Genomic DNA, 20,439 nt, shown 5'->3' on the forward strand with positions numbered 1-20,439 from the left:
TTAAATTGGAAAAAACAGATAAAGTTAAAGAGGACAAAAAGAATACCAAGCTAGAAAATTGTTATGAGGTTTTCAGACTCTCTATGACAGACGTAGAGAGCTAAACGAAACAGGGCGACATTTAATTTGGTACAAGTATTTCAACAGTACTTTCAACTTTCTTCATCTAATCCAATTTATTTTCAAATTGCTTAATACAATTTTTCTTACTTCTGTTTTCACTCATTGATTTACTAAGAATGTTCCTAAGATCAACAGCGTTATTAGATTAGATATTTTTATCGTTTGTATTAGTATATATATTCAGATTTGTATGTGTAATCAAAATAACAAAAATAAAACGATTAGCTAAAACCGTATATAATTTCAAAACTACACATTTCTTATCAAAAGATGTTCCTTTTACACAACACTAAAAAGAACAGAAGTTGATAGATACTGTTGAAATCTGGGATGGATTGGTAACTTATAATAATTCTGAGAAATACTTTTTATTCTCGTCAATACTGCAAAAATAAACGCCAATGCAAGTTTACATCCCCACTTGAACAACAATAAAACATGTAACGATTGGAGAAATATTGCCAATTAACTTAATATTGATCAACTGAGAAATTGCCTACAAGGTTCATGTGTCCTATGCGGATAATAATAGTAACACTAATGATAATCATAAACATATGAACAGTGAATTTACACAGACGGAATGATCTATTTGTATGTGTACGTGCATCTGTATGTACATACGTGTACACAGTAGGTTTGTGTATATCTGCACTAATTGGCAAAAGAAGTGTGTTTATGTGTACGTGAATAGATAATTTCACAAAATTGAGAATTTTGCAATTTTCTCTTAAATATAACAGGATATTATGCTACTATTGGAGTTTATTTTATGAGTCAGACAAGAAAATACGGAAAAAATATATAATTTTATTACAGAAGTGTTCATTATAGCTATTAGACGATAATTTACAGAAGAATCAATGAAATTAAGGATAGCAAGTCTTGGATTTGGGCGCAAAATTCATTCATCCATATAGTTAAATAGCATTTTGGCATTACAGCTTATGTCGATTCGTGATGAAAATTTTTACTTTAATGCATAATCTTAATTTCCAACTCCAAATCCTGATCCTGATTCATCATATTAACTTATAACCCTCTTTTGGCACTGGTAAGTTGATGAATTGTCTTAAGGTCACTACAGCTCCGCTCAAACGTTGTCCATAAACTATAGTCCGACCAAAATTATATTCCAAGTGAATATGTTTGGGTAGAAACTACTAGAAATGATTCCTTACTTTTAAAAATAATCAAACAGGAACTATTGGAAAGCTAATTTATTTTTAAAATAAGAAAAATAGAAGTTCGAATTAACATGTTAACAATATGTTTGTCTTTTAGATCATCGTATCTAATTGCAATCAATGTATTTTTGAATTAGTCAGATAAGCTCATCTTGAATACTGAAATAAAAATACGTTTGAGAATGTTGAATTAAAGTTCAAATAAGTGAGTTTAAGCCATTTGTATTGCTGTCTCATAACTACCGGAGTTATTCAGCTGCTAAGAGGCAGACCAGTTAAAGTTACATTAGAATATGTGGTACAGTAGTTTGAAGTATAATTATTAAACAAATGAGAGAAACAATACAGATTATGACTATAATCAGTTGATTATTAACTTTAAAATTATAATCATATATTTCAAACTTTGTATGACAAACTAGTGACAGGTTAGCATCCTTTATAAGCCTCGAACTTAACAGTCAGTTACATGCAACGTAGAGAATGAAACATATGTGCACCGGTTCAAGTTGCCATATTCCGTTAATAAAATGAGATAAAGTTATCAAAACAAATCCCTGGGTAGTAGAAGTAGTAATAGTATCAATAGTAGTAGAAAATATAAAACACAAAAGATATGATTAGAAGAGTAAATATGGATTCGTGCAATAAGAAAACCATAAGATAATTAACAAATTTGAGATCTAAGTAAAAGCGAAGAATAAATACACCCACGTCATTGCGAACAGCTCCAAGCCATTTATCCAACGCCTCCAAACACTGGTTACGATGATCATGCTGTATCCAAAAAGGTAATCTTCACCTAGTTATATGGTTGAGTCCGATTGTCAATGACTTTATAACTGGTGCTATGTCTTGGTCTGACAACCCACAACTTGATTCCAACCTACTTCTAAAACAGACAACACCGCCTGCCGAGATAGGCGGTAGTTTTGTATTCTGAAAACATATCTCAATCAAGTGCAGTGACGGACACTTTCAACTACTCCACTTCCTACCGTTAGTTAAGGTGTTGATCCAAACCAGTCCCAAAAATTTCGGATTTAGAGGAAGAGAATCAAAACCTAAATATGGTTTAATTATTGTTTAAAGTGGTCATAAGATTCTGAAATTTACCAGTCTTCACTAACCTGGACCATATTAACTGTTAATTCTAAGTCAACAAGTGATTTTGCTTGTAGGAGACCGATTTCTTGAAAAGTTAGGCGATGAGAGTGTTATCGCTAAAGGATGTATATTTCATTTGTTAATTTATTCTTCTTAATTTATTTAAATAGATATAAAAAATGAGTAGAGTGGAGTTTTGCACGAAAGTATATCGATTCTAGTTTAGTAGGACTGTCAACAGTTAAGGCAAATATTTAGATACACTAGGTGAAGAACCGAAGTGGGTAATGAATCAATAGGCGCAGAGTAATATTTTTCAAGGGTAGATAAAAGAAGAGATATATCAATATTAATATAAGTGGAGAGTTTGATACATCATCATCCGAACTGATACTGATTGAACTTTACATATGAAGCATAAATGTTTCAGATGAATAATTACTGACATCAAAGGTTAGGAATATATTCTACTTTAATCAACACATCAGAGTTGGTGGTTGCTATGCATGTGTAACCATTGATTTAGCTCCTAACTTCATCCATTGACTTGTAGTCTTGACTACCACTTATTTAAAGTGAGGGTTCATTACTTAGTGATTCAATTATAATCAGCTGATGCTTTAAACGAATACTATACAATTGAAAAACATGATAGTTTACGGTAAACAAATAAGAAAGTCTACTTACGCGTATTCTTTTCTTGGTATGACTTGGTGATTTTTTCACGAATGAAAATTGTAATAACATGGACTGATGCACTGTTGTGCATCGTAACATTTTATTTATCTAAAGTTTTCCATCTAAATAATAGAAAAACTATTTCCTGAGTTGTACTTTAACAATACTTACATCAGCGTGCAATTCTGGCTAACACAGGTGTAGGTTGGAAAGAAAGTTATATGAAACTAACCCGATAGGTAGGATTAGTCTGTGAAAGCAATGACTGACGGCCTAAGGAGTTTAAGAGAGTATGAAGGTTAAACACTATTAAGGTAATAAGGTTTAAAATCGATGGCAGTGATATAGATGCAGTAATTATTCATCTCCATCTAAATCTTGAATAGTGCATTTTTCCATACATTAATTCATTAAATTTATGTATTTATTTCGACTTTTTGCCTTTCAAACTTTCCCTAATATATAGTTATTTCCACTCGAGCTTATTTCCTTTGATGGTAATTATGTGAAATGTATCAATTTGGATTGTTACCAATTTGTGTCAGATCTTGTATCATTTTATATTTATTTGTCTGGTTGGTTTACTGAAATGTCATGAAAACTTTGAAAAAAGTTATGGCTTACAAGTAGATATCCAATTATGTTAAAATTATCATCAGAAAAGTACAAGCAGCTAAAATCATAATTAAAAATATTTAATTATAAAACATATATTTTGAAGAGTTGTTAAATATGAATGTACTTATTAACTACATATACTTGGTTAACCTCCAGAGTAATTGGCAAAATATGAGTTGGTTGTTTTTGCCTTATTCATATTGGTTTGAATCTTCCCATCAATAATTAAATTTGAGATTGATCAGTGTTTTTTGGCATATGTGCACCCTGTACAGTTTGTCTCAATATCGCCATTGAGTCATAAAGATTATAAGCAAAGATGGATGGAAACGCGAATGCTGGATTCCACTGATAGCCACCACTCATCTCTGCTTATAAGTAACTGCATGATTAGAAAATTTCAGGAATAAAAATATAACTAACACAGTATTCTTGAAACTGTAGTTAACAGCGCCAAAATAGTAATAGACAAATATCTAGTCAAAACAATATAGTTTAAATGAATCTTCGAAAATATATGCTAAACATGAGATGAATAGTGAAACGCGTTGTTATAATACTGGTATCAATAATAATACGAAAAGCTAAACATAAAGTGTCGTTCAAAAAGAATAGATGAATTAATGGGATCGATTTCGAATCATATCAATTAGCATTTCCCGTCATTGATATATGTATATACATATATTACGGTAAGAGAAAGAGAGAGAAATTAACTGGTTACGTTTAATGTCTAAATAATAGTCTCACCCATTTTCTTTGAAAATTACTCAACATTGTAGACTGTGGCTATATATACAATACCAGTATAGTAAAAAAGTCAATATTGTCCAACTACTAAACACGTTAATGGATATGATTTTTATTTACTTTTACCGTGATAGAACGTCTATAATAAAACACGCAAAATATTTAACATGAAAGTTAAAACCAAGAGTAACTGAAACCTGAATACAGGACAATTTATGATAGAAAAGAAAGGGATCAACTATGATTTCGAATAAAGAAATCAATGTATACGATAATATTATCCATTAAACATGTTTATGTATATACAAATGTCTTACAAACTTCTCCCTTCTCTTTCCCATCCATTCATTCTACTAACAATCCGTCAATCAATTTATTTAGTGAAATTTTTTTTATGTATTCTTAATTTTGAAGAAAAGATAAACATTATAACATTAACATATTCTAATAGAAAATGCTTCATAGGAGGATAAACGTAAAAGATGAAGCAGTAATAATGATTATTATTGTCTTAAACAAATAATCAAGATATCTATTTCTAATAAACATAAACACTAATGTGATATAATAAAAAAGGAACAGAAATGGAATAGGAAATATAATATAAAGCAACATTGAAGACAATGTTAATGTAAACTAGTGAAGTACAATACATATATTATGTACTTATCTATACATGAAAGCATACACAAATGCATTTGACAACAAACGAACTTTCAATATTAGATAATAAGATAAGAAATAAGTACAGTAGATTTTTGACTTCTACTGTATGTTTATGTAAAAAAGAAAAAAAAATAGACAATCAGAATTAATGTTTTGTAGAAGTAAATATTCAATGAATTCATAGGAATGAAATAATTCTGTTCTTTTACATTAAACTTAAAGAAAGTATTCACAAGGTATATAACAAAAAAGTTTTCGCTAGAATATACCTTCATGTTTAATAGTGCACTAGAGTTAAACATACAGAATTGATTAATTTTGGAAAAAAAGTTCCATACATTTATGTTTGATACAAAAAAAATAGGAATTTCGCTATAGAACTTGTGAAAAATATTGAATGAACAATGATACGACCAGTAAAAGTTCAATCATATAATCTGTTTCATGACTTGTATGTTTATTTGTGAATGATTGTATCATTTCGTAGTTACAGTCTCATGATTAAATAGCTTATATGGATAAGTGGAATTTTTCTTTCGCTATATTAAACTTAATTAGATGAGCTGGTTTTGCAGAGATTGTATTATTCTGCAGGTGATATTCGTCATGAATCGACCACATTTAATGTACCACTGAACATCAAGAAAGACTGGATAACTGTTATATCCTAGTATGAAATTCCTCCTGAGTACGCTTAAACACTAAACAACTGGATTGGTCACATTCACTTATTAAGCAGTCACTACCAGACCTAGAAATATTGGGTTCAATCTCAGGCAAGCTCATGGTTGTTTACTATTGGTAAGTCTCAAACTAAGATGAAACATTTGTCCAGCCTTCTCTGGTTTTCAATGGGACCTCAAACGAGATCAATTCGCGACGGACACTACATCAAGAATATACTCAATTAGTTGGCCATTTTTTATTCACTGAAATATATTCAATTAGGATTCAGGGTTCAGTTGCATGAGTGAATTTAATCATTACTTCATCCCGTTCAAATCAACATTAGACTAATATTTACTTCTTATATATTGTAACAATCAATGATCTCATAAAAAATTACAAACATATAACATTAACAATAAACCCATGAATAAACTGAGTTCTAAACGGACAATTTTGATCGACATATTTATCAGCCAAAAATGTTTGCTCACCCCCTATTAGTTTAGTCATCCAAGTTATAACATCTCAGAGTTCTTGTACTACATTGAACTATTATTATTATCATTATTAGGATTTCCATATCACTTTTTGTGTAACCACTGTCTATTTGCATATGACTATTATGGCTGCGCTTGACATGATATCACTTACTTATTCTGTTAGTAAGAAACATGATCATGAACAGTGAACTGATAACTTGATTCACACAAAATCATATTTCATTTACTAGGTCAGTACATATGTAGAAGACTTAGCTGAAGCAACATAGAATCCATTCACCTCATTCTTCAATGTTATCACTTTATAAAACTTTATAAATTTACAGAATTGAGTAACTCTTATCAATTCAAGTTACAAAACTTTGTCATACATTATAAGTATCAGTGATCATACATTAAACAACATAAACTATTATTAAAATATAAACAGAATAAGGACTGGAAACTTCACTCATAATTGCAATGACAGAGACATTTCTATAGAGATAGTTAGAAATTTAAGTCTTTGAAGTTTACATAGAAGATTTAAGAGAAACTTTATGATTGGTTGTATCTGATATTATCTCGAAACACCGAGATAAGTCAGCTCTCGAATACTATCATATATCACGATGAGAAGTTGATTAAACACAAATCTCTCATACTGTAGTGTATGCTACTTTTGCTGACAGATAAAAGTAGTATGTAGCAGCAGTCGGAAGTGGAATATCTACCAGCAGAATATTGAACTGAAGAGAACAGAAATTGAAACACAGAGCAATTGTAATAACAACAGAATTGTAAGGATGAAAAAGTATGTACAGGACAAATGAAGATGTGCAAATAATGTATTTAATGTATGATTTCCGTTTTTTACAAACGCATTGTGCAGTTTCGCTTAAAAAGTAGATTGCCTTTCCCTACCTGAGTTCTCGTCAGGTATGAAGTGATTAAAACGTGACTAAACAGAAAATCATGGTATCATAAAAATGACACTAACAAATTAATCGAAGTTTCCCACATACCTAACTACATATCAACAGGTCTTGATGATCTTTCCTTACTAAGTATTCCTCCTAAATGGGGCTAGATATAAAGTTTAAAGGCGGGATCATACGTATTCGTGAGTTTTAATTTTTACTATTTATAGCTAGATAAAAGTAATAATGAAGTGGAATACGATTATACTTTGATTACCATAGGGCAATATTATTTGCAAACATACATTTTCGTGAAATAAATATGTTCATCAATAATAAATTAAACCAGCGGCTAGACGATTCGAAATTTCTAGCGCTGGCCAGAACTACACTTATGACCAAATAACTGTGAACAAAGTATTCCATAACTACAACAATTAGGCTATGAAGTTTTATCACTAAGAGACTTCAATCATAGATAATTGGTACTTGTCGTTTGAAAATTCTTAAATGAAGGAAACAATAAAGCAAAATCAATGTTAGGAAATTTAACAAACGTGAAACAGTGAAATAAAGTAATGTGTTTGCAATTTCAGAACTTAAGTACCCTAATACACATGTTTTATTGTTTGGGAACACTAAAATTTCTTTCTAAATGTTGTATACCTAAGTGTACGCATTCTGCCAAAGAACAAGCTAAAATCTGAATTAATAATATTCCTACACAGAATAAATACAAATGAGAGTATGAATGTTTGTATAAAATGAGTGTTATTTATCTTTGCATAGTTAATTCAAAACACTACATTTATGTTATGTAACGATAGAAAATATCCAAAGTGAGTAAACGAACTGAAACATTCTTGATTATGAACTAATATCCAATGAAGCCTATCAATGGTAAGTTTTAGATATTTTGTTTCCTTCTACAGTCACAAAGTCTAGACAATAGTCACATGTAAGCCGAATAGAAATATTAGTCTATGAAAAGCCTCTAAAGTTAAAAAATAGTAATCAGTAGAATAGAGTAAATTAAAAGCTGTGGAAGTTAGTTAAATTAATCTTCCACTAAAATATATCTGGTTCTAATTTCATGCTGTTTAGTACTTAGAATTGACTGAATCCTATCAGTTAAGTTTGTAAAATGGCTTCCACTTCGAACAATGAACCATACCGATGGATCTAAAAATTGTACATGGCTTCTAACCAGATGGATTAAGTTAACTGACATTGAACGAATACTTTTTTCTAACCATAAATTGTTTGTTTATTCATGAAAGCAGTTTTTCATCACTGATATTAAATTAGTTACCTTGACTTTTATGAAGCTTTGATCATCCCGATTAATCAACCAAAGTGGATATAGAACCTGGTTCATCATCAGAATGACATGTAATTGATAAGGTGAATAGAAAAGGTATCCATCTAGTTGTAATACCAATGATAATAAGAAAGACTAAACAAATAGAACATTATTTAGGAATAAAAAAGTGAATTAGTGAAATAAAAGGTATGGAACAACATTCAAACTGAAAACCTAGGAAGAGAATAACGACTGATTTTTAGTCTTCACTTAATCACCCCTAATTTCATTCCAATCTACTTCAACCCTGGGCACTATCAAGAGTTGAAGCATGGGATGATTATGCACAGTATGATCTCATGTTAGTATTAACTAGTGAAAATAGCCTTGGATAACAAATTGGTATTTTTCATTAGTTTTTTAAAGAAACTAGATACTTTTATTTTAATCAAGTGAGGAGTATAAAATATCATTTTACAAGAACTCGTACACAAATAATAGAAACGGAATTTTCTTAAAAATCAATCCTATAAAAAGAACGAACACTAGTAGAATCTAGCATTTTTTAATCCCACAGAATGTATTTATGTAGGCGAATGCTCATAAATCAACTCTTATATTGTATAATACCAAAAATCACATATATTATAAATTGTCAAAGTTAATAACTATATAAATTCAGTGTTTCGATTTTACACACATATCTATATATACAGATAAGCATATATATACACACACGGATACATTAATTTCTCTCTCTTTTTTTCTTAATCCAAAATGTGTACAAATCCCAATGTCAAAAATAGTAGATGATTACACTAATTTCCTATCGCAACAGTCAATAAAACTTCCAATATCATAAATAATCTTTAAGGCAGAAAAAAGCTCGAAGAAGTCCAACAGAAAAAATATTTATTAGTATAGTGGGGTTTACGGAGATTGTACAATTTTCATAGTTTACATCACGGATTAATATTAGCCAGACAATGATTGAAAACTAAAAAGCACTGGACAATTGTTTTGCTTTAGTATGAAACTCCTCATCAATGAGCATCCACGACCTCAATGAGGGAGTTTACAATCGTCACAAATAATTTTTTGTTTGAATAAGATAATCCTTAGAGATAGTAAAAGGTTATGTCGTAATAAATGCTGTTAATTTACAATGTTCATTAGAGAAAAATGAAACTGATGTCCTGATAATTAAGTTTACTTTAGTAGTAGTACAGTCTTATTGATGATGAGATGAAAACGTTGATGGAAGTTGTCCTGTCAATGAATACAGCATGAATGATTAGAAATTAATATGATAACTACGAACTCTAAGTAATTTATCATACATGTAGATACAAATATATGTATCAGATTACTATAAAAAAGGCTGTCTCATGAGTTGAATATAACGAACAAATAAAAAAAAGAAATACAAATCTGAATACCATAACACAATTCCAAGAATATGACAATTATGAGAGAAAATGAGAAAAACCACAGAAAATTCTCAAAATATAATCACATGAATATGGCAAGAGTAACTCCTTTAAGAGAATCAATCCAAGCTAAGTATTGTTAATATGAGGTACCTTTGCTTGATAATCAAGTGATAGGATTCATTATTATTACTAACGTTTTGAAAAACGAAATCGTTTTATGGAAAGATTATTTATTAAACTACGGCGCTGATTATGATATCATTAATCATTTGAAATCTACAAATAATTTTATACTCGATTAACTTTCCAGGGAAATATGGTTATTATTGATTGTCAGTATTCATATCACCTGGTCACTGGTATTATTTGTTCAAAGTTAATAATGAAGGGTCAATTAAAGAAACAAACAATTTTAACAAGAAGTTTTCACCTATCATTAATATAATTGAACAGTGAAACTTGCTCGATCCTTGGTACTTAAGAATAAAAAACATTAATATAAAACCTAGAGTAAAGGAGCACTGTCCCAAGTTGTTATGGCTTACATAAGTTCAGTGAGAGGAAATAAACAAAAAAGTGGTGAAATAGTAATAATGATAACACCAACGTTAGCGAACAAGTGAAAAGGATAAGAAACAAATATATTTGGTCAGTATCAACTCTGAACACAACTACTGCTGTCGTATTACTTTTAATCCTTCTGACACTTGAACCTGGATTTAGTCAATAATATTTATACAAGTTATTAGTAACTTGAATGTAAACAAAACTTTTGTTTGAAATGTTTGAACAGATTTCTTTTTATGCCTATGCAGTTATGATAATGATCCGTCTACATGGACTGATGCATGCAAGCAATAGTTGTATTTCTCGACAATAAATCTGTCTAAGATTGGTAAGAAATGTCACTATTAAGTTGATTAAAATTTTGAAATCCCGCCAAAAAGCACTTTAGATGCATTCATTTTATACAACTGCTTTTCTCTATTAATTCAAAATATCAGTAAGGTTAAGATTATCCTTTCTTCAACCGTCTCATCAATCATACGCTGGAAAGTCCTTGAAGAAGTGAATGATAGAGATGTATATCTGTTGGCTTTTTGATTTCCTTATAAGGATAACATTATGAAATACAAATCAGGTTGATGAAATTGTGGTTAATCAGTCAAGAATTAGCGTTCATAAGCACGATATATGCTGAGTACGCTAAATTAATTGAATAAGGTAGGGAATTTCGTAAACTATATTGGTGAAAACAATCATGTTTGAACTACTATTTATTGAAATAAACACATATAAGTACAGAACTCTCAATATGTCTTGTGTAATGTTATCTTTACATTCTGGTTTTATCACGGTGCCTAACATTTTCTAAAAAATATCCTTTTCCTCTTTATAGAGGTCGATAAATCCCTTCCACGGTGTGGGCAACCGGGAAGTGATAACCGCCCTCAAACCTATAACAGTACTCAAGATCACTGTATTCGTAATCAATCTCCTTCTTCAATTCCCATTATTCCTCCTACCTTGACTTTTAACACTAAACTCCCTCTTTCGGCTTCCTCCTCAAGTGCCACCATGGCCAACGATTCTAATGTGCGAAATACTGTTCCAGGTCTACTGAAACCTCGCTCCAAACTACACATTGGAGCCTTCAGCGTACACACCCTATGTAAAATCGACCAGCAGGCCTCCTTGGCTAAAACCCGAAATACGCATAAAGGATCCTAGTGTGGTCATTCACTTGATCTCACGTTGCCAAAATGGAGAGCCGACGAGATACACCTTCCGTTTATCTGGCCGCCCGATGGCTAGTTCTGGTGGACTGGGGGGTGCATGGAAGAGCACTAAGTACGAAGGGCAGAACAAACACAATTACAATGGGTCACCGTTAATAGTCGCCTATTTGCTATTCGAGTAAACGGCTCCGTAGGAACACGGAAGGATAGGGACACACGTCGTTGCCTTTTCGTCATTTCTGTCTACGCTACCACCGACTGCAGCCCGGATGAAGTGAGAGATAACTTTTACAGAAAGCTCTCTGACCTTCTTCAAAAAGCTAAGCGCTCAGACATAGTACTCGTAGCAAGTGACTTTAAACCAAACAAAAAGACATTTAGTTGGGTATCTTAGTATTCCGGCTCAGCGAACAGATAATGGTGATAGCCTGTTGCAACTATGCTCAGACAGTCGTTTATTTTTAGCAAACACTGATTTTAAGCACAAAGAGAGACATCGTCTAACATTGGTGACCCCCTTCACCAAACCAACGATGGACTCAAATAGACCATACTGTCATCAGTCATCGTTGGAGAGGCTCGATAGGAGACTGCTACTCGTATTGGAATACTTGCTTAGACTCTGACCATACTCTAATAAGAGCACGCATTTGTTTGCGCCTCACTGGATATAGGAAAACTACACTAAGAAGACACATTAGAATTGAACTGGGGGACGAGAAAGACAAAAGTAGATTCCAGGAACAGCTGAGGTTACACTTAGGCAGTTCTGAAAACGAGACTGACTCAGATGTTGCTTGGAAAGATATGCAAACAGCTGTGAAAACAGCAGCAACATCTATTAGTGATTTGAACCAAAAGGTCACGAAAAACCAGTGGATTTCTTCCAAGTTTATTGCACTGACAGATTTTCATAAACTCATCCCATCTGGCTCCGAACACGATGAAGAGCGAAAGCAAATCAGATCTCGGCTAACCAAAAGTATAAGAAACGATCGTGAACAGTGGTGGGCAACGAAACCAAAAGAGATGGAAAAGGCAGTGGCTGTAGGCACCACCAGACAACTCTTCAGACTGATAAAAAAAACCGGAATTAAGAAGTCAAGTGTAAGCGAAACGATCTCGGAAAAAGACGAAACCCTTATCTGCTCTCAGCCCAGACGTTTAGAACTATGGGCGGAACATTTTAAGGAACAGTTCAGCTGGCCTTCAGCTACTCTACAAATGCCGACCATTCCCAAACAGCCTGAATGGAATATTGAAGTAGGTCCCCCAACTCTATTTGAAGTTCAAAAAGCTATAGCTAATCTGAAACGAGAAAGAGCAGTTGGTTCATATCGATTAGCTTTAGAGGTCTTTAAGGATGGTGGGCCACTTTTAGTGATTAGGTTGACTAATATTTTAGCTAAATTCTGGGAGTTGGACGTCACTTCATCAGAGGGATCTCAATCACTGATTGTCCCAATATATAAGAAAGGATCATAATCATCCTGTGATAACCATAGAGGGATTAGTTTGACTAATATAACATCTATACTACTAGCCTCAATAATTATCGGACGCCTAACAAAGACTTTTGAACTGCAAACAAGAGAAAATCAGCCCGGATTCAGACCTGGTCGTGGCTCTTTCGATCACATATTCACTATTTGTCAGGTTTAAGAACACAGGCATGCTTCTTGGTGTCCGACAATCGTAGTTTTTCCTGACTTAGAAGCAGCATTTGACTCTGTAGACCAAGAGGTTATGTGGCAGTGTCTGTCATCAAAAGGTGTACCTCAGAAGTACAGAAACCTTGTGAAGGCTCTTTACTCGGAAACTACTAATCGAGTCAGAGCTTATGGCGGACTGTCATCTGATTTCGCAACCTCAAGTGGTGTCCGACAAGACTGTCCAATGTCTCCATTTCTGTTTGATTGCATCATAGACCTACTGATGGAAATAACGTTCTCTGAATTTTCAGAAATTGATCTCCTTCCAGGAGGTACTTTTATTGACTTAGAATATGCAGATGACGCTGATAAAATGCAGAGTCCTCTGTTAGAACTGAGTAACAATGCCAGGATATTTGGGATGCATTTCTACCCCTCTAAATGTAAACTGCTACTCCAGGACTGGCCTGCGTCAACACCTGAACTAAGGATAGGGAGTCAAATAGTCAAACGCGTCGATAACTTCACTTATCTTGGAAGTCTGATCAGCCCTAATGGGTTGGTGTCTGACGAAATCTCAGCACAGATTCGAAAAGTTCGCTTGGCTTTTGCCAACTTACGCCACCTATGGCAAAGACGAGATATCCGTCTATCAATTAAGGGACGAATATATTGTGCAGCAGTTCACTTTTTTCTACTTTACGGCTGCGAAACGTGGCCATTAGGAGTAGAACATACTTGTAAGTTACTAGTATTTGACCACATGTCCTAGAAGTATTGTTCGCATCTGCTGGGATCACCGGGTAAGTAACAGTGAGGTCAGACACAGGGTATTCGGGAGTGATGGTAAATCAGTTGGTGGGATTGTAAATCTTGATCGACTGAGATGGTTGGGCCACGTGTTACGTATGCCTGAACACCGATTACCACGACGCGCTATGCTGACTAGTGTTGGAGAGGGTTGGAAGAAAGTTAGGGTCGGCCAAACTAAACGTGGCATCAGTGCTTGAAGTCACTAGCTTCTATTCTGTGCCATGTTGGTAGATGTAGACTACTTGGTTGGGGCCCGCATAACTATCGTAACCAATGGTTGGAGACCCTGAGTGACATGGCTGAGAATCAGTCACAATGGCGTAGGTGTAAACACTCTTTGTCTTCCCTTAAACCGTGAGATTAAAATTTATTTATATCTTTCTTCCTATGAATTAATTCTTTCTTCCTGTATTATATCCATATACACAATCTTTCTTTTTATAGATTACTACCATTGAAGTGGCTACTATGAATTTGATGGTCATCTTTTGCCAATGAGGGGTGGCAACTTGAACCGATACATATATGTGCCCGATTCCACGTTGTAGCTGACTGACTGAGAGGTCGATAAACAAAAAAGTTTCACCCGATGATTAGTATTAGATGGAGTTCATATTAATTCTGCACAATTGAATACTATCAATATTTATGAATATCTATATCCAACAAAGATGACTATTTTTTCAAAAAAGACAGAAATTCCATTGGTAAATAACTACACCACCTAATTGATAATCTTAAACTCATATCCAACGCTTGAGTGAATTTCTTGGATTTTAAAGTACCATTTTATAAAATATAGTACATAATATGAAACAGAAGTTACAGACTTTCATTCTTTGATTTTTATCTGCAATTAAACCAAATGCAGGTTTCCATAAGATAAACATGTATCCTGCATTATTTTTTGTCACTATTTGAAACTACTTGAAATCTACCTTTCTCATCAAGTTAATTCTGTGTTTAAAATGTGGTTATAGTATTTGATGGGAATTTGTAACCTTATTTAGTAACTACTAATGTTAAGCTTATAATTTGGTTAGCTATTACAGTCCATTTATTTGAAACCCTATGGTTTATAGAAAGTATCCTAATTTTGTCAAGCAGTCCCAGTTATTTGCTTTGTTTTCATAAAGTTCTGGTCATAAATTAAATCAACCGTTACCCGTGGCATTAAAAACATAGATTCACTTACCACAAAATTCCGGTGTTCCTGCCATATCTTGAAAGCTTTCATTTGGATTTAGAACTCTGGCTAGGCCAAAATCAATAATTTTTATCTTTCTGGATGCCAGATCTTCAATCATTATATTCTCAGGCTAAAAAATCAATATTTCATTATAAAGTATATTGAAAGATGCAAAAATAAGAAGTATAAACGAGTGATAGAGTGTGTAAAATTACCTTCAAATCCAAGTGAACTATTCCCAAACCATGCATATGTTGGACACCCAGAAGAATTTGCTGGACAAAATTTGAAGCCTCCTCCTCTGATAAACGCTCACAATCGGCTACGCGTGCAAACAGTTCCCCACCAGTTACTCTAATAAGAATGAAAAACCAGCATGAACAAATGTTTTTATATTTGGTAAGACAGTTATCAATCATAAGTAACTTAAGACCTGGAACAAACATTCATCAAAACAAGTCGTTACATTCAGAAGCCTATTGCTTCGTATCAATTGTTTCTCAAACAGATAAAAATATGGTTATTTATGGTTACACCTATGTTATCAGAGTAAAACGGTTAGTCTAACTGTAAATAACAACGAACCATGTCTTCATTTAACTGTGAACTCGGTAACACGTACTTTGATTTGGGTAGCAGGGTAGTAGCAATAGCCCACCTACAGTATGGCCCAAAGTCAAGTACATAAACTTGTCCTTACTATGGCAGTTGTGTCATAAACCAAAAATGCAGTATGAAAGAAGAACCTAAATAGTGCAGCTCTTAACTTTTTTCGATGCTTACCAATAATTTTCATGGTTTCATTTTTCAATTTGTTTTTTTCATCACTAATGGGATATAAAAAATTAATTCACATTTCAGAAATAATTAATAACTAGTGGATGGACTAAAACAAGTGAAGAAATGATGGGCCCTGAATTTACTCGACGTTATGTGCAATTGTATTTCAGTCAATCATCTCTGCAATATGTCGAAATACAAATTACACAGTAACTGAGAGCTAATAGATTCCATTAACTGTTAGCAAACATTAATTATACATGATAAGAAAAGTTGGACAGTTTCAAAACCCTATTTCATCAGCTTTCTAGTTTACTAACTTTGTGGTACTTTAAGTAAAGACGAGAACGTTGTTCAATTCTATGGAAGCTCAAACATTTCATCGTTAAGAGGCTGGGTACATTTGAACTGGCTATTCCGTACACACAGTAAACTTTAACTCTATGTACCTGCATTCGAAAAGTATTTAACTGCTGACATATCTACAACATTAAAGAAAAAACTCAAGATATCAGTTGACTATTATCTTGTTCACAAGTGATTCAGTCAACAATATACTGCATCTAGAAGCCATAAGAGATAGCAGTAACTTACAAGAGAAAATGAAAGACAGTTTAGGGGGACAGCCGCAAGAAATTAAATATCAAATATGCTTGAAGCATCAGTTCTTTTCATTTACTAGTCAGACATGGTAAAAAAGCTAAGCCATGATCGTAAGTATCAGCAGTTGTCAAACGTATTTAAAAAACCTGCTTAGCTACTAAGTTGTATGGTCTTTGTGATTTAACCTATAAGAGCGTGATGTATCAGATAATAATCGACTAAAACCATTTTTTGACATATATAAAATAAAATGGAGGAACCAACAAAAACACAAAAAGATGAGTCTTCCACTGATGTAGAGAGAAATCTTTGTTCTATCAGTCTCCAAGAAGAGCCTGAGTAATATATTTGACTCATTTGTTTATAAATGTGCTATGTATCAACATATTAGTTCCCACTACGACTAACATATGAGAACGGGAAGTCGGACAGAACTGGAAATATTACTAGCCAAATATTGAATTCTTTAGTGACTTAAGTCCTGAGCATAATCACAATTACTGACAGAGTGAACTGTTTGTTAGGGCGATTGTAACACACTGAAAATTCGCGGTAAGGCTAACACAGAACCCTTCTCGCGCTACTTCCAGCGTCAAGCCCAGTTAAAAGAGGGTTAAGAAAGGAGTCAGCAACCATGGAAGTAACCAGTATTTGGTGAAAAAGCTTCAAGACTACATAGCGCTCACAACAAGTGTTTGGTTGCATAAGAAATGAATATCTTAACCAAATTTTTAGATAAAGTATAGTCAGGATCATTTTGTGAGAGAATAAACACAGGGCATTTTGATCTCATGTGATTCAGAATATTTCGCAAAATATGTCAGTCTGGTTTTTATGGAAACCCATCATCTCCAAAACAGATTTTCATTAAATAATTAGGCAAGGCAGTAAACGTTGATAAACAGATGAACAGGTGAATAATCATTTCATGACCTATAAATGCACATAAAAACACCAGAAAAATACAGACAACCGGTAAGACGTAGTAGGAATTGGAAGGTTTGCTCCAGTGACACAAAAACATGCAGCTTGAACGGTAAGCCGGCGCAATAAGTATAAACCGTTAAAATCTTTAGTAATAAACCCTAATAACTACTTCACGTTATACAAACGGTATATTTTGCGGATAAAGGGAATAGTACCTAGTAAAAATACTTGTTGAAAGCAGCCCTAAACGAACAACAAATACTGTCTGCAACATCAGCGTCAAATTTAGACGGTTTGTACGCACAATAAGATAATTATTAAGTGTACATGCAAACGTATAGAATAATCTATATGAAGATAACTCAAAATACCAATCCCTAAAAAATACATCATGATAAATTCATGCTGGATTACAAACTACTTACAAATCCAAAATGAGAACAACGGAATCCTCTCGATAGAAAACTTCATGCAAATTGACAATATTTTCATGTTGTAAATTTGCTAAAATGAAAGCCTCGCGGTCAATATCAGAAACGCTCGACCCATGAAGTCCTGTGTTAATCCGTTGCTTCATTATAAACTTAGCCGCATATTTCTTGTTTGAACTTTTGCACACACAAAGATTGACGTCTGCGAAGTGTCCACTGATAATTCCTTATGATCGATAATATTTGAACTTACTCTCCAATTTTCTGTTGTATATCGTACAAGTCCTCCAGGCAACCGTGATTAACAAGAGGCTCCTAAAACATGATATTTCTTTGAAGAATATTCTACCTGACTTAGAAGAGGCATAATAATCAAACCATCTGATCGGCGTTAAAACCAAACCTCGCGCAAAGACACTGTATTTTTTGTTATCAGCTTTTTTGAAGTGTTAAAACAAACTCATCCCTTTATCTTACATGGACTGACTGAAAGTCGAAATAATGTTCCATGGAGTTTTTATTGATTAAAAACAAGGGTTTCTGAGCATAATAGAGGCTTTTACTTCCATAACCTACAATCGACAATGAAATCTAATAAACATCTGGACGAAGCTTCTGACAGTTTATTAGTTTATTCTTTGCTTGTTAAATGTCGAGTGTGTTCAGTAGATTTTCGCGAGGAGCCAAGACGCGCAAGATGGGAGTTTGTGCTCCATTTCTTAGCAGACAGGTTAGATTTCCATCCACCCATCAACCAATAAATACTACAAGAGTCCCTCCATAGAGGAAGTCAAACTCTGAATTCCCGGCACAGGAAATTAGACCCGTCACTGAAATGTATAAATGTCGATGGTGCGCAAGCGAAAAACAGCTAAAATTTGGAAGAGATTCAAATCTATTCAAATCCTTTTTGTGAAGTAAAAAGGTAAAGTCAGTTCTTTGGAGACAATACGTAGTAATCGCAAACTTAAATTCCTGAGGATGCTGAAGCAATGAAATGACGTTTTGCTTCGCTGAAATCAGGAATGCGGAGTAAACCTGTCAGTCATTGTTGTTCTTCAGCTGCCCACTAGAAATGGTTACCCGATTCCTTGTAAACAGATATTCGATTCCATTTTGTTCGAAATATACTTATTGATGCTCAGATACATAACAGTTATTCATTAACCACTTTTTTTCTGTACAGTAGGTTATTTCGTACTAGTAAAACCTTCGAATGTGAAGTGATGTCTGTACAACTGAAGTATTTTAACTCCCTTGATATAATTTGACCCTACAGAATCATAGAAATTACCGATAAAGTTTGTTTCTTTATATGTTGCGAATTGAGATGTCCATGTTATATATATCCCTAAGTTAACAATGGATACTATTCCTTTCACACTAATTAGTCTGAAGATCAATAATAAGTTTGAACATACGTTTTTATTTATAAAGGTCAAGCATACTGACTACATGGAACTACCTAAAAGAAGAGCAATCTCAGAGTAGACAGCTACCATAGATGATAAGCGACATTTGGCTAAGAAATCTACAATACGTGAAGTAGGTAAACGAACCAGATAAGTGTAACTTGTAGCCAAAGAACGAAAAGAGAAACCTTTCTATTGGAAGGCGACAGCAACCGTTTCTAGTGATAGGAGCATCGATTCGGACCATGAAAATCAGGGACACAGGAGCCGTGGATAAACGTTAAGCAAATGAGCTAATTACGAGGAGACATAATTAGGTAAAATGTCGAAAGTCAAACCAGTAATTCAGAAAAAAAAGAAGTGCCGGAAACAACAAGAATTAAAATAGGGACGTGAGTACTTTGAAGTAAAGAAGAGGTATTCAAGAACACGCATGCAAAATAAAGTGTGTGATCACTTGCCGCCAACCAAGATACTACAACTGATTCCGTCTTGGGCTCTCCTTACGAGTTGTAACCAATCACTTTTCATTCCTTTGGTATCTGGCTCCGATTCTCCATCGGTTTCCTTTGTTTTTCACCTTCAGAATTCCAAGTTGGAGCTTGCCTCATGATGCAGTTTGATGATTTCCTCAATGTATGTCTTATCCACTTCTAGCGTCTTTTGCTAATTTCCTCTTCGACTGGAAGTTGGTTTGTTCCCTGGTATCGTAGGTTGTTTCTGATGGTATCCGGCCAACGGATCGGGAGTATCTCGCGTAGACAACTCTTTACAAATAAATGTACCTCTATGATGAAAGTTGTGGTGATTCTCCAACTTACAGTTGTGTACAATAAAACTGTCTTGACGTTTGTATCGAAGATTCTTTGATTTCGGCTGACAGTTGTTTTGAGTCTCATGATCGATCTGGTCCTCTGTAATGTGATCCGTTGAGACCCATATCGCTTCACTTACGCGTTT

At 33.7% G+C, this 20,439-nt stretch overlaps 1 protein-coding gene across 1 annotated transcript in view; it reads right to left on the minus strand.

Moving 5' to 3' along the window:
* Smp_181490 (serine/threonine kinase) overlaps window positions 1-18,434 on the minus strand; it is a gene marked incomplete at both ends in the record, with an annotated part of 49,733 nt that extends 31,299 nt beyond the window's left edge. Inside the window, 5 exons of the mRNA XM_018799181.1 lie at window positions 15,333-15,456; window positions 15,542-15,680; window positions 18,062-18,283; window positions 18,321-18,382; window positions 18,417-18,434. Coding sequence (XP_018650995.1) covers window positions 15,333-15,456; window positions 15,542-15,680; window positions 18,062-18,283; window positions 18,321-18,382; window positions 18,417-18,434 — 565 coding nt within the window. The remainder of the gene's footprint in view (window positions 1-15,332; window positions 15,457-15,541; window positions 15,681-18,061; window positions 18,284-18,320; window positions 18,383-18,416) is intronic.
* Between the last annotated feature and the right edge of the window lie 2,005 nt (window positions 18,435-20,439).

Source organism: Schistosoma mansoni, chromosome 3, assembly GCF_000237925.1.
Source record: "Schistosoma mansoni strain Puerto Rico chromosome 3, complete genome".
Classification (NCBI taxonomy): Eukaryota; Metazoa; Platyhelminthes; class Trematoda; order Strigeidida; family Schistosomatidae; genus Schistosoma; species Schistosoma mansoni.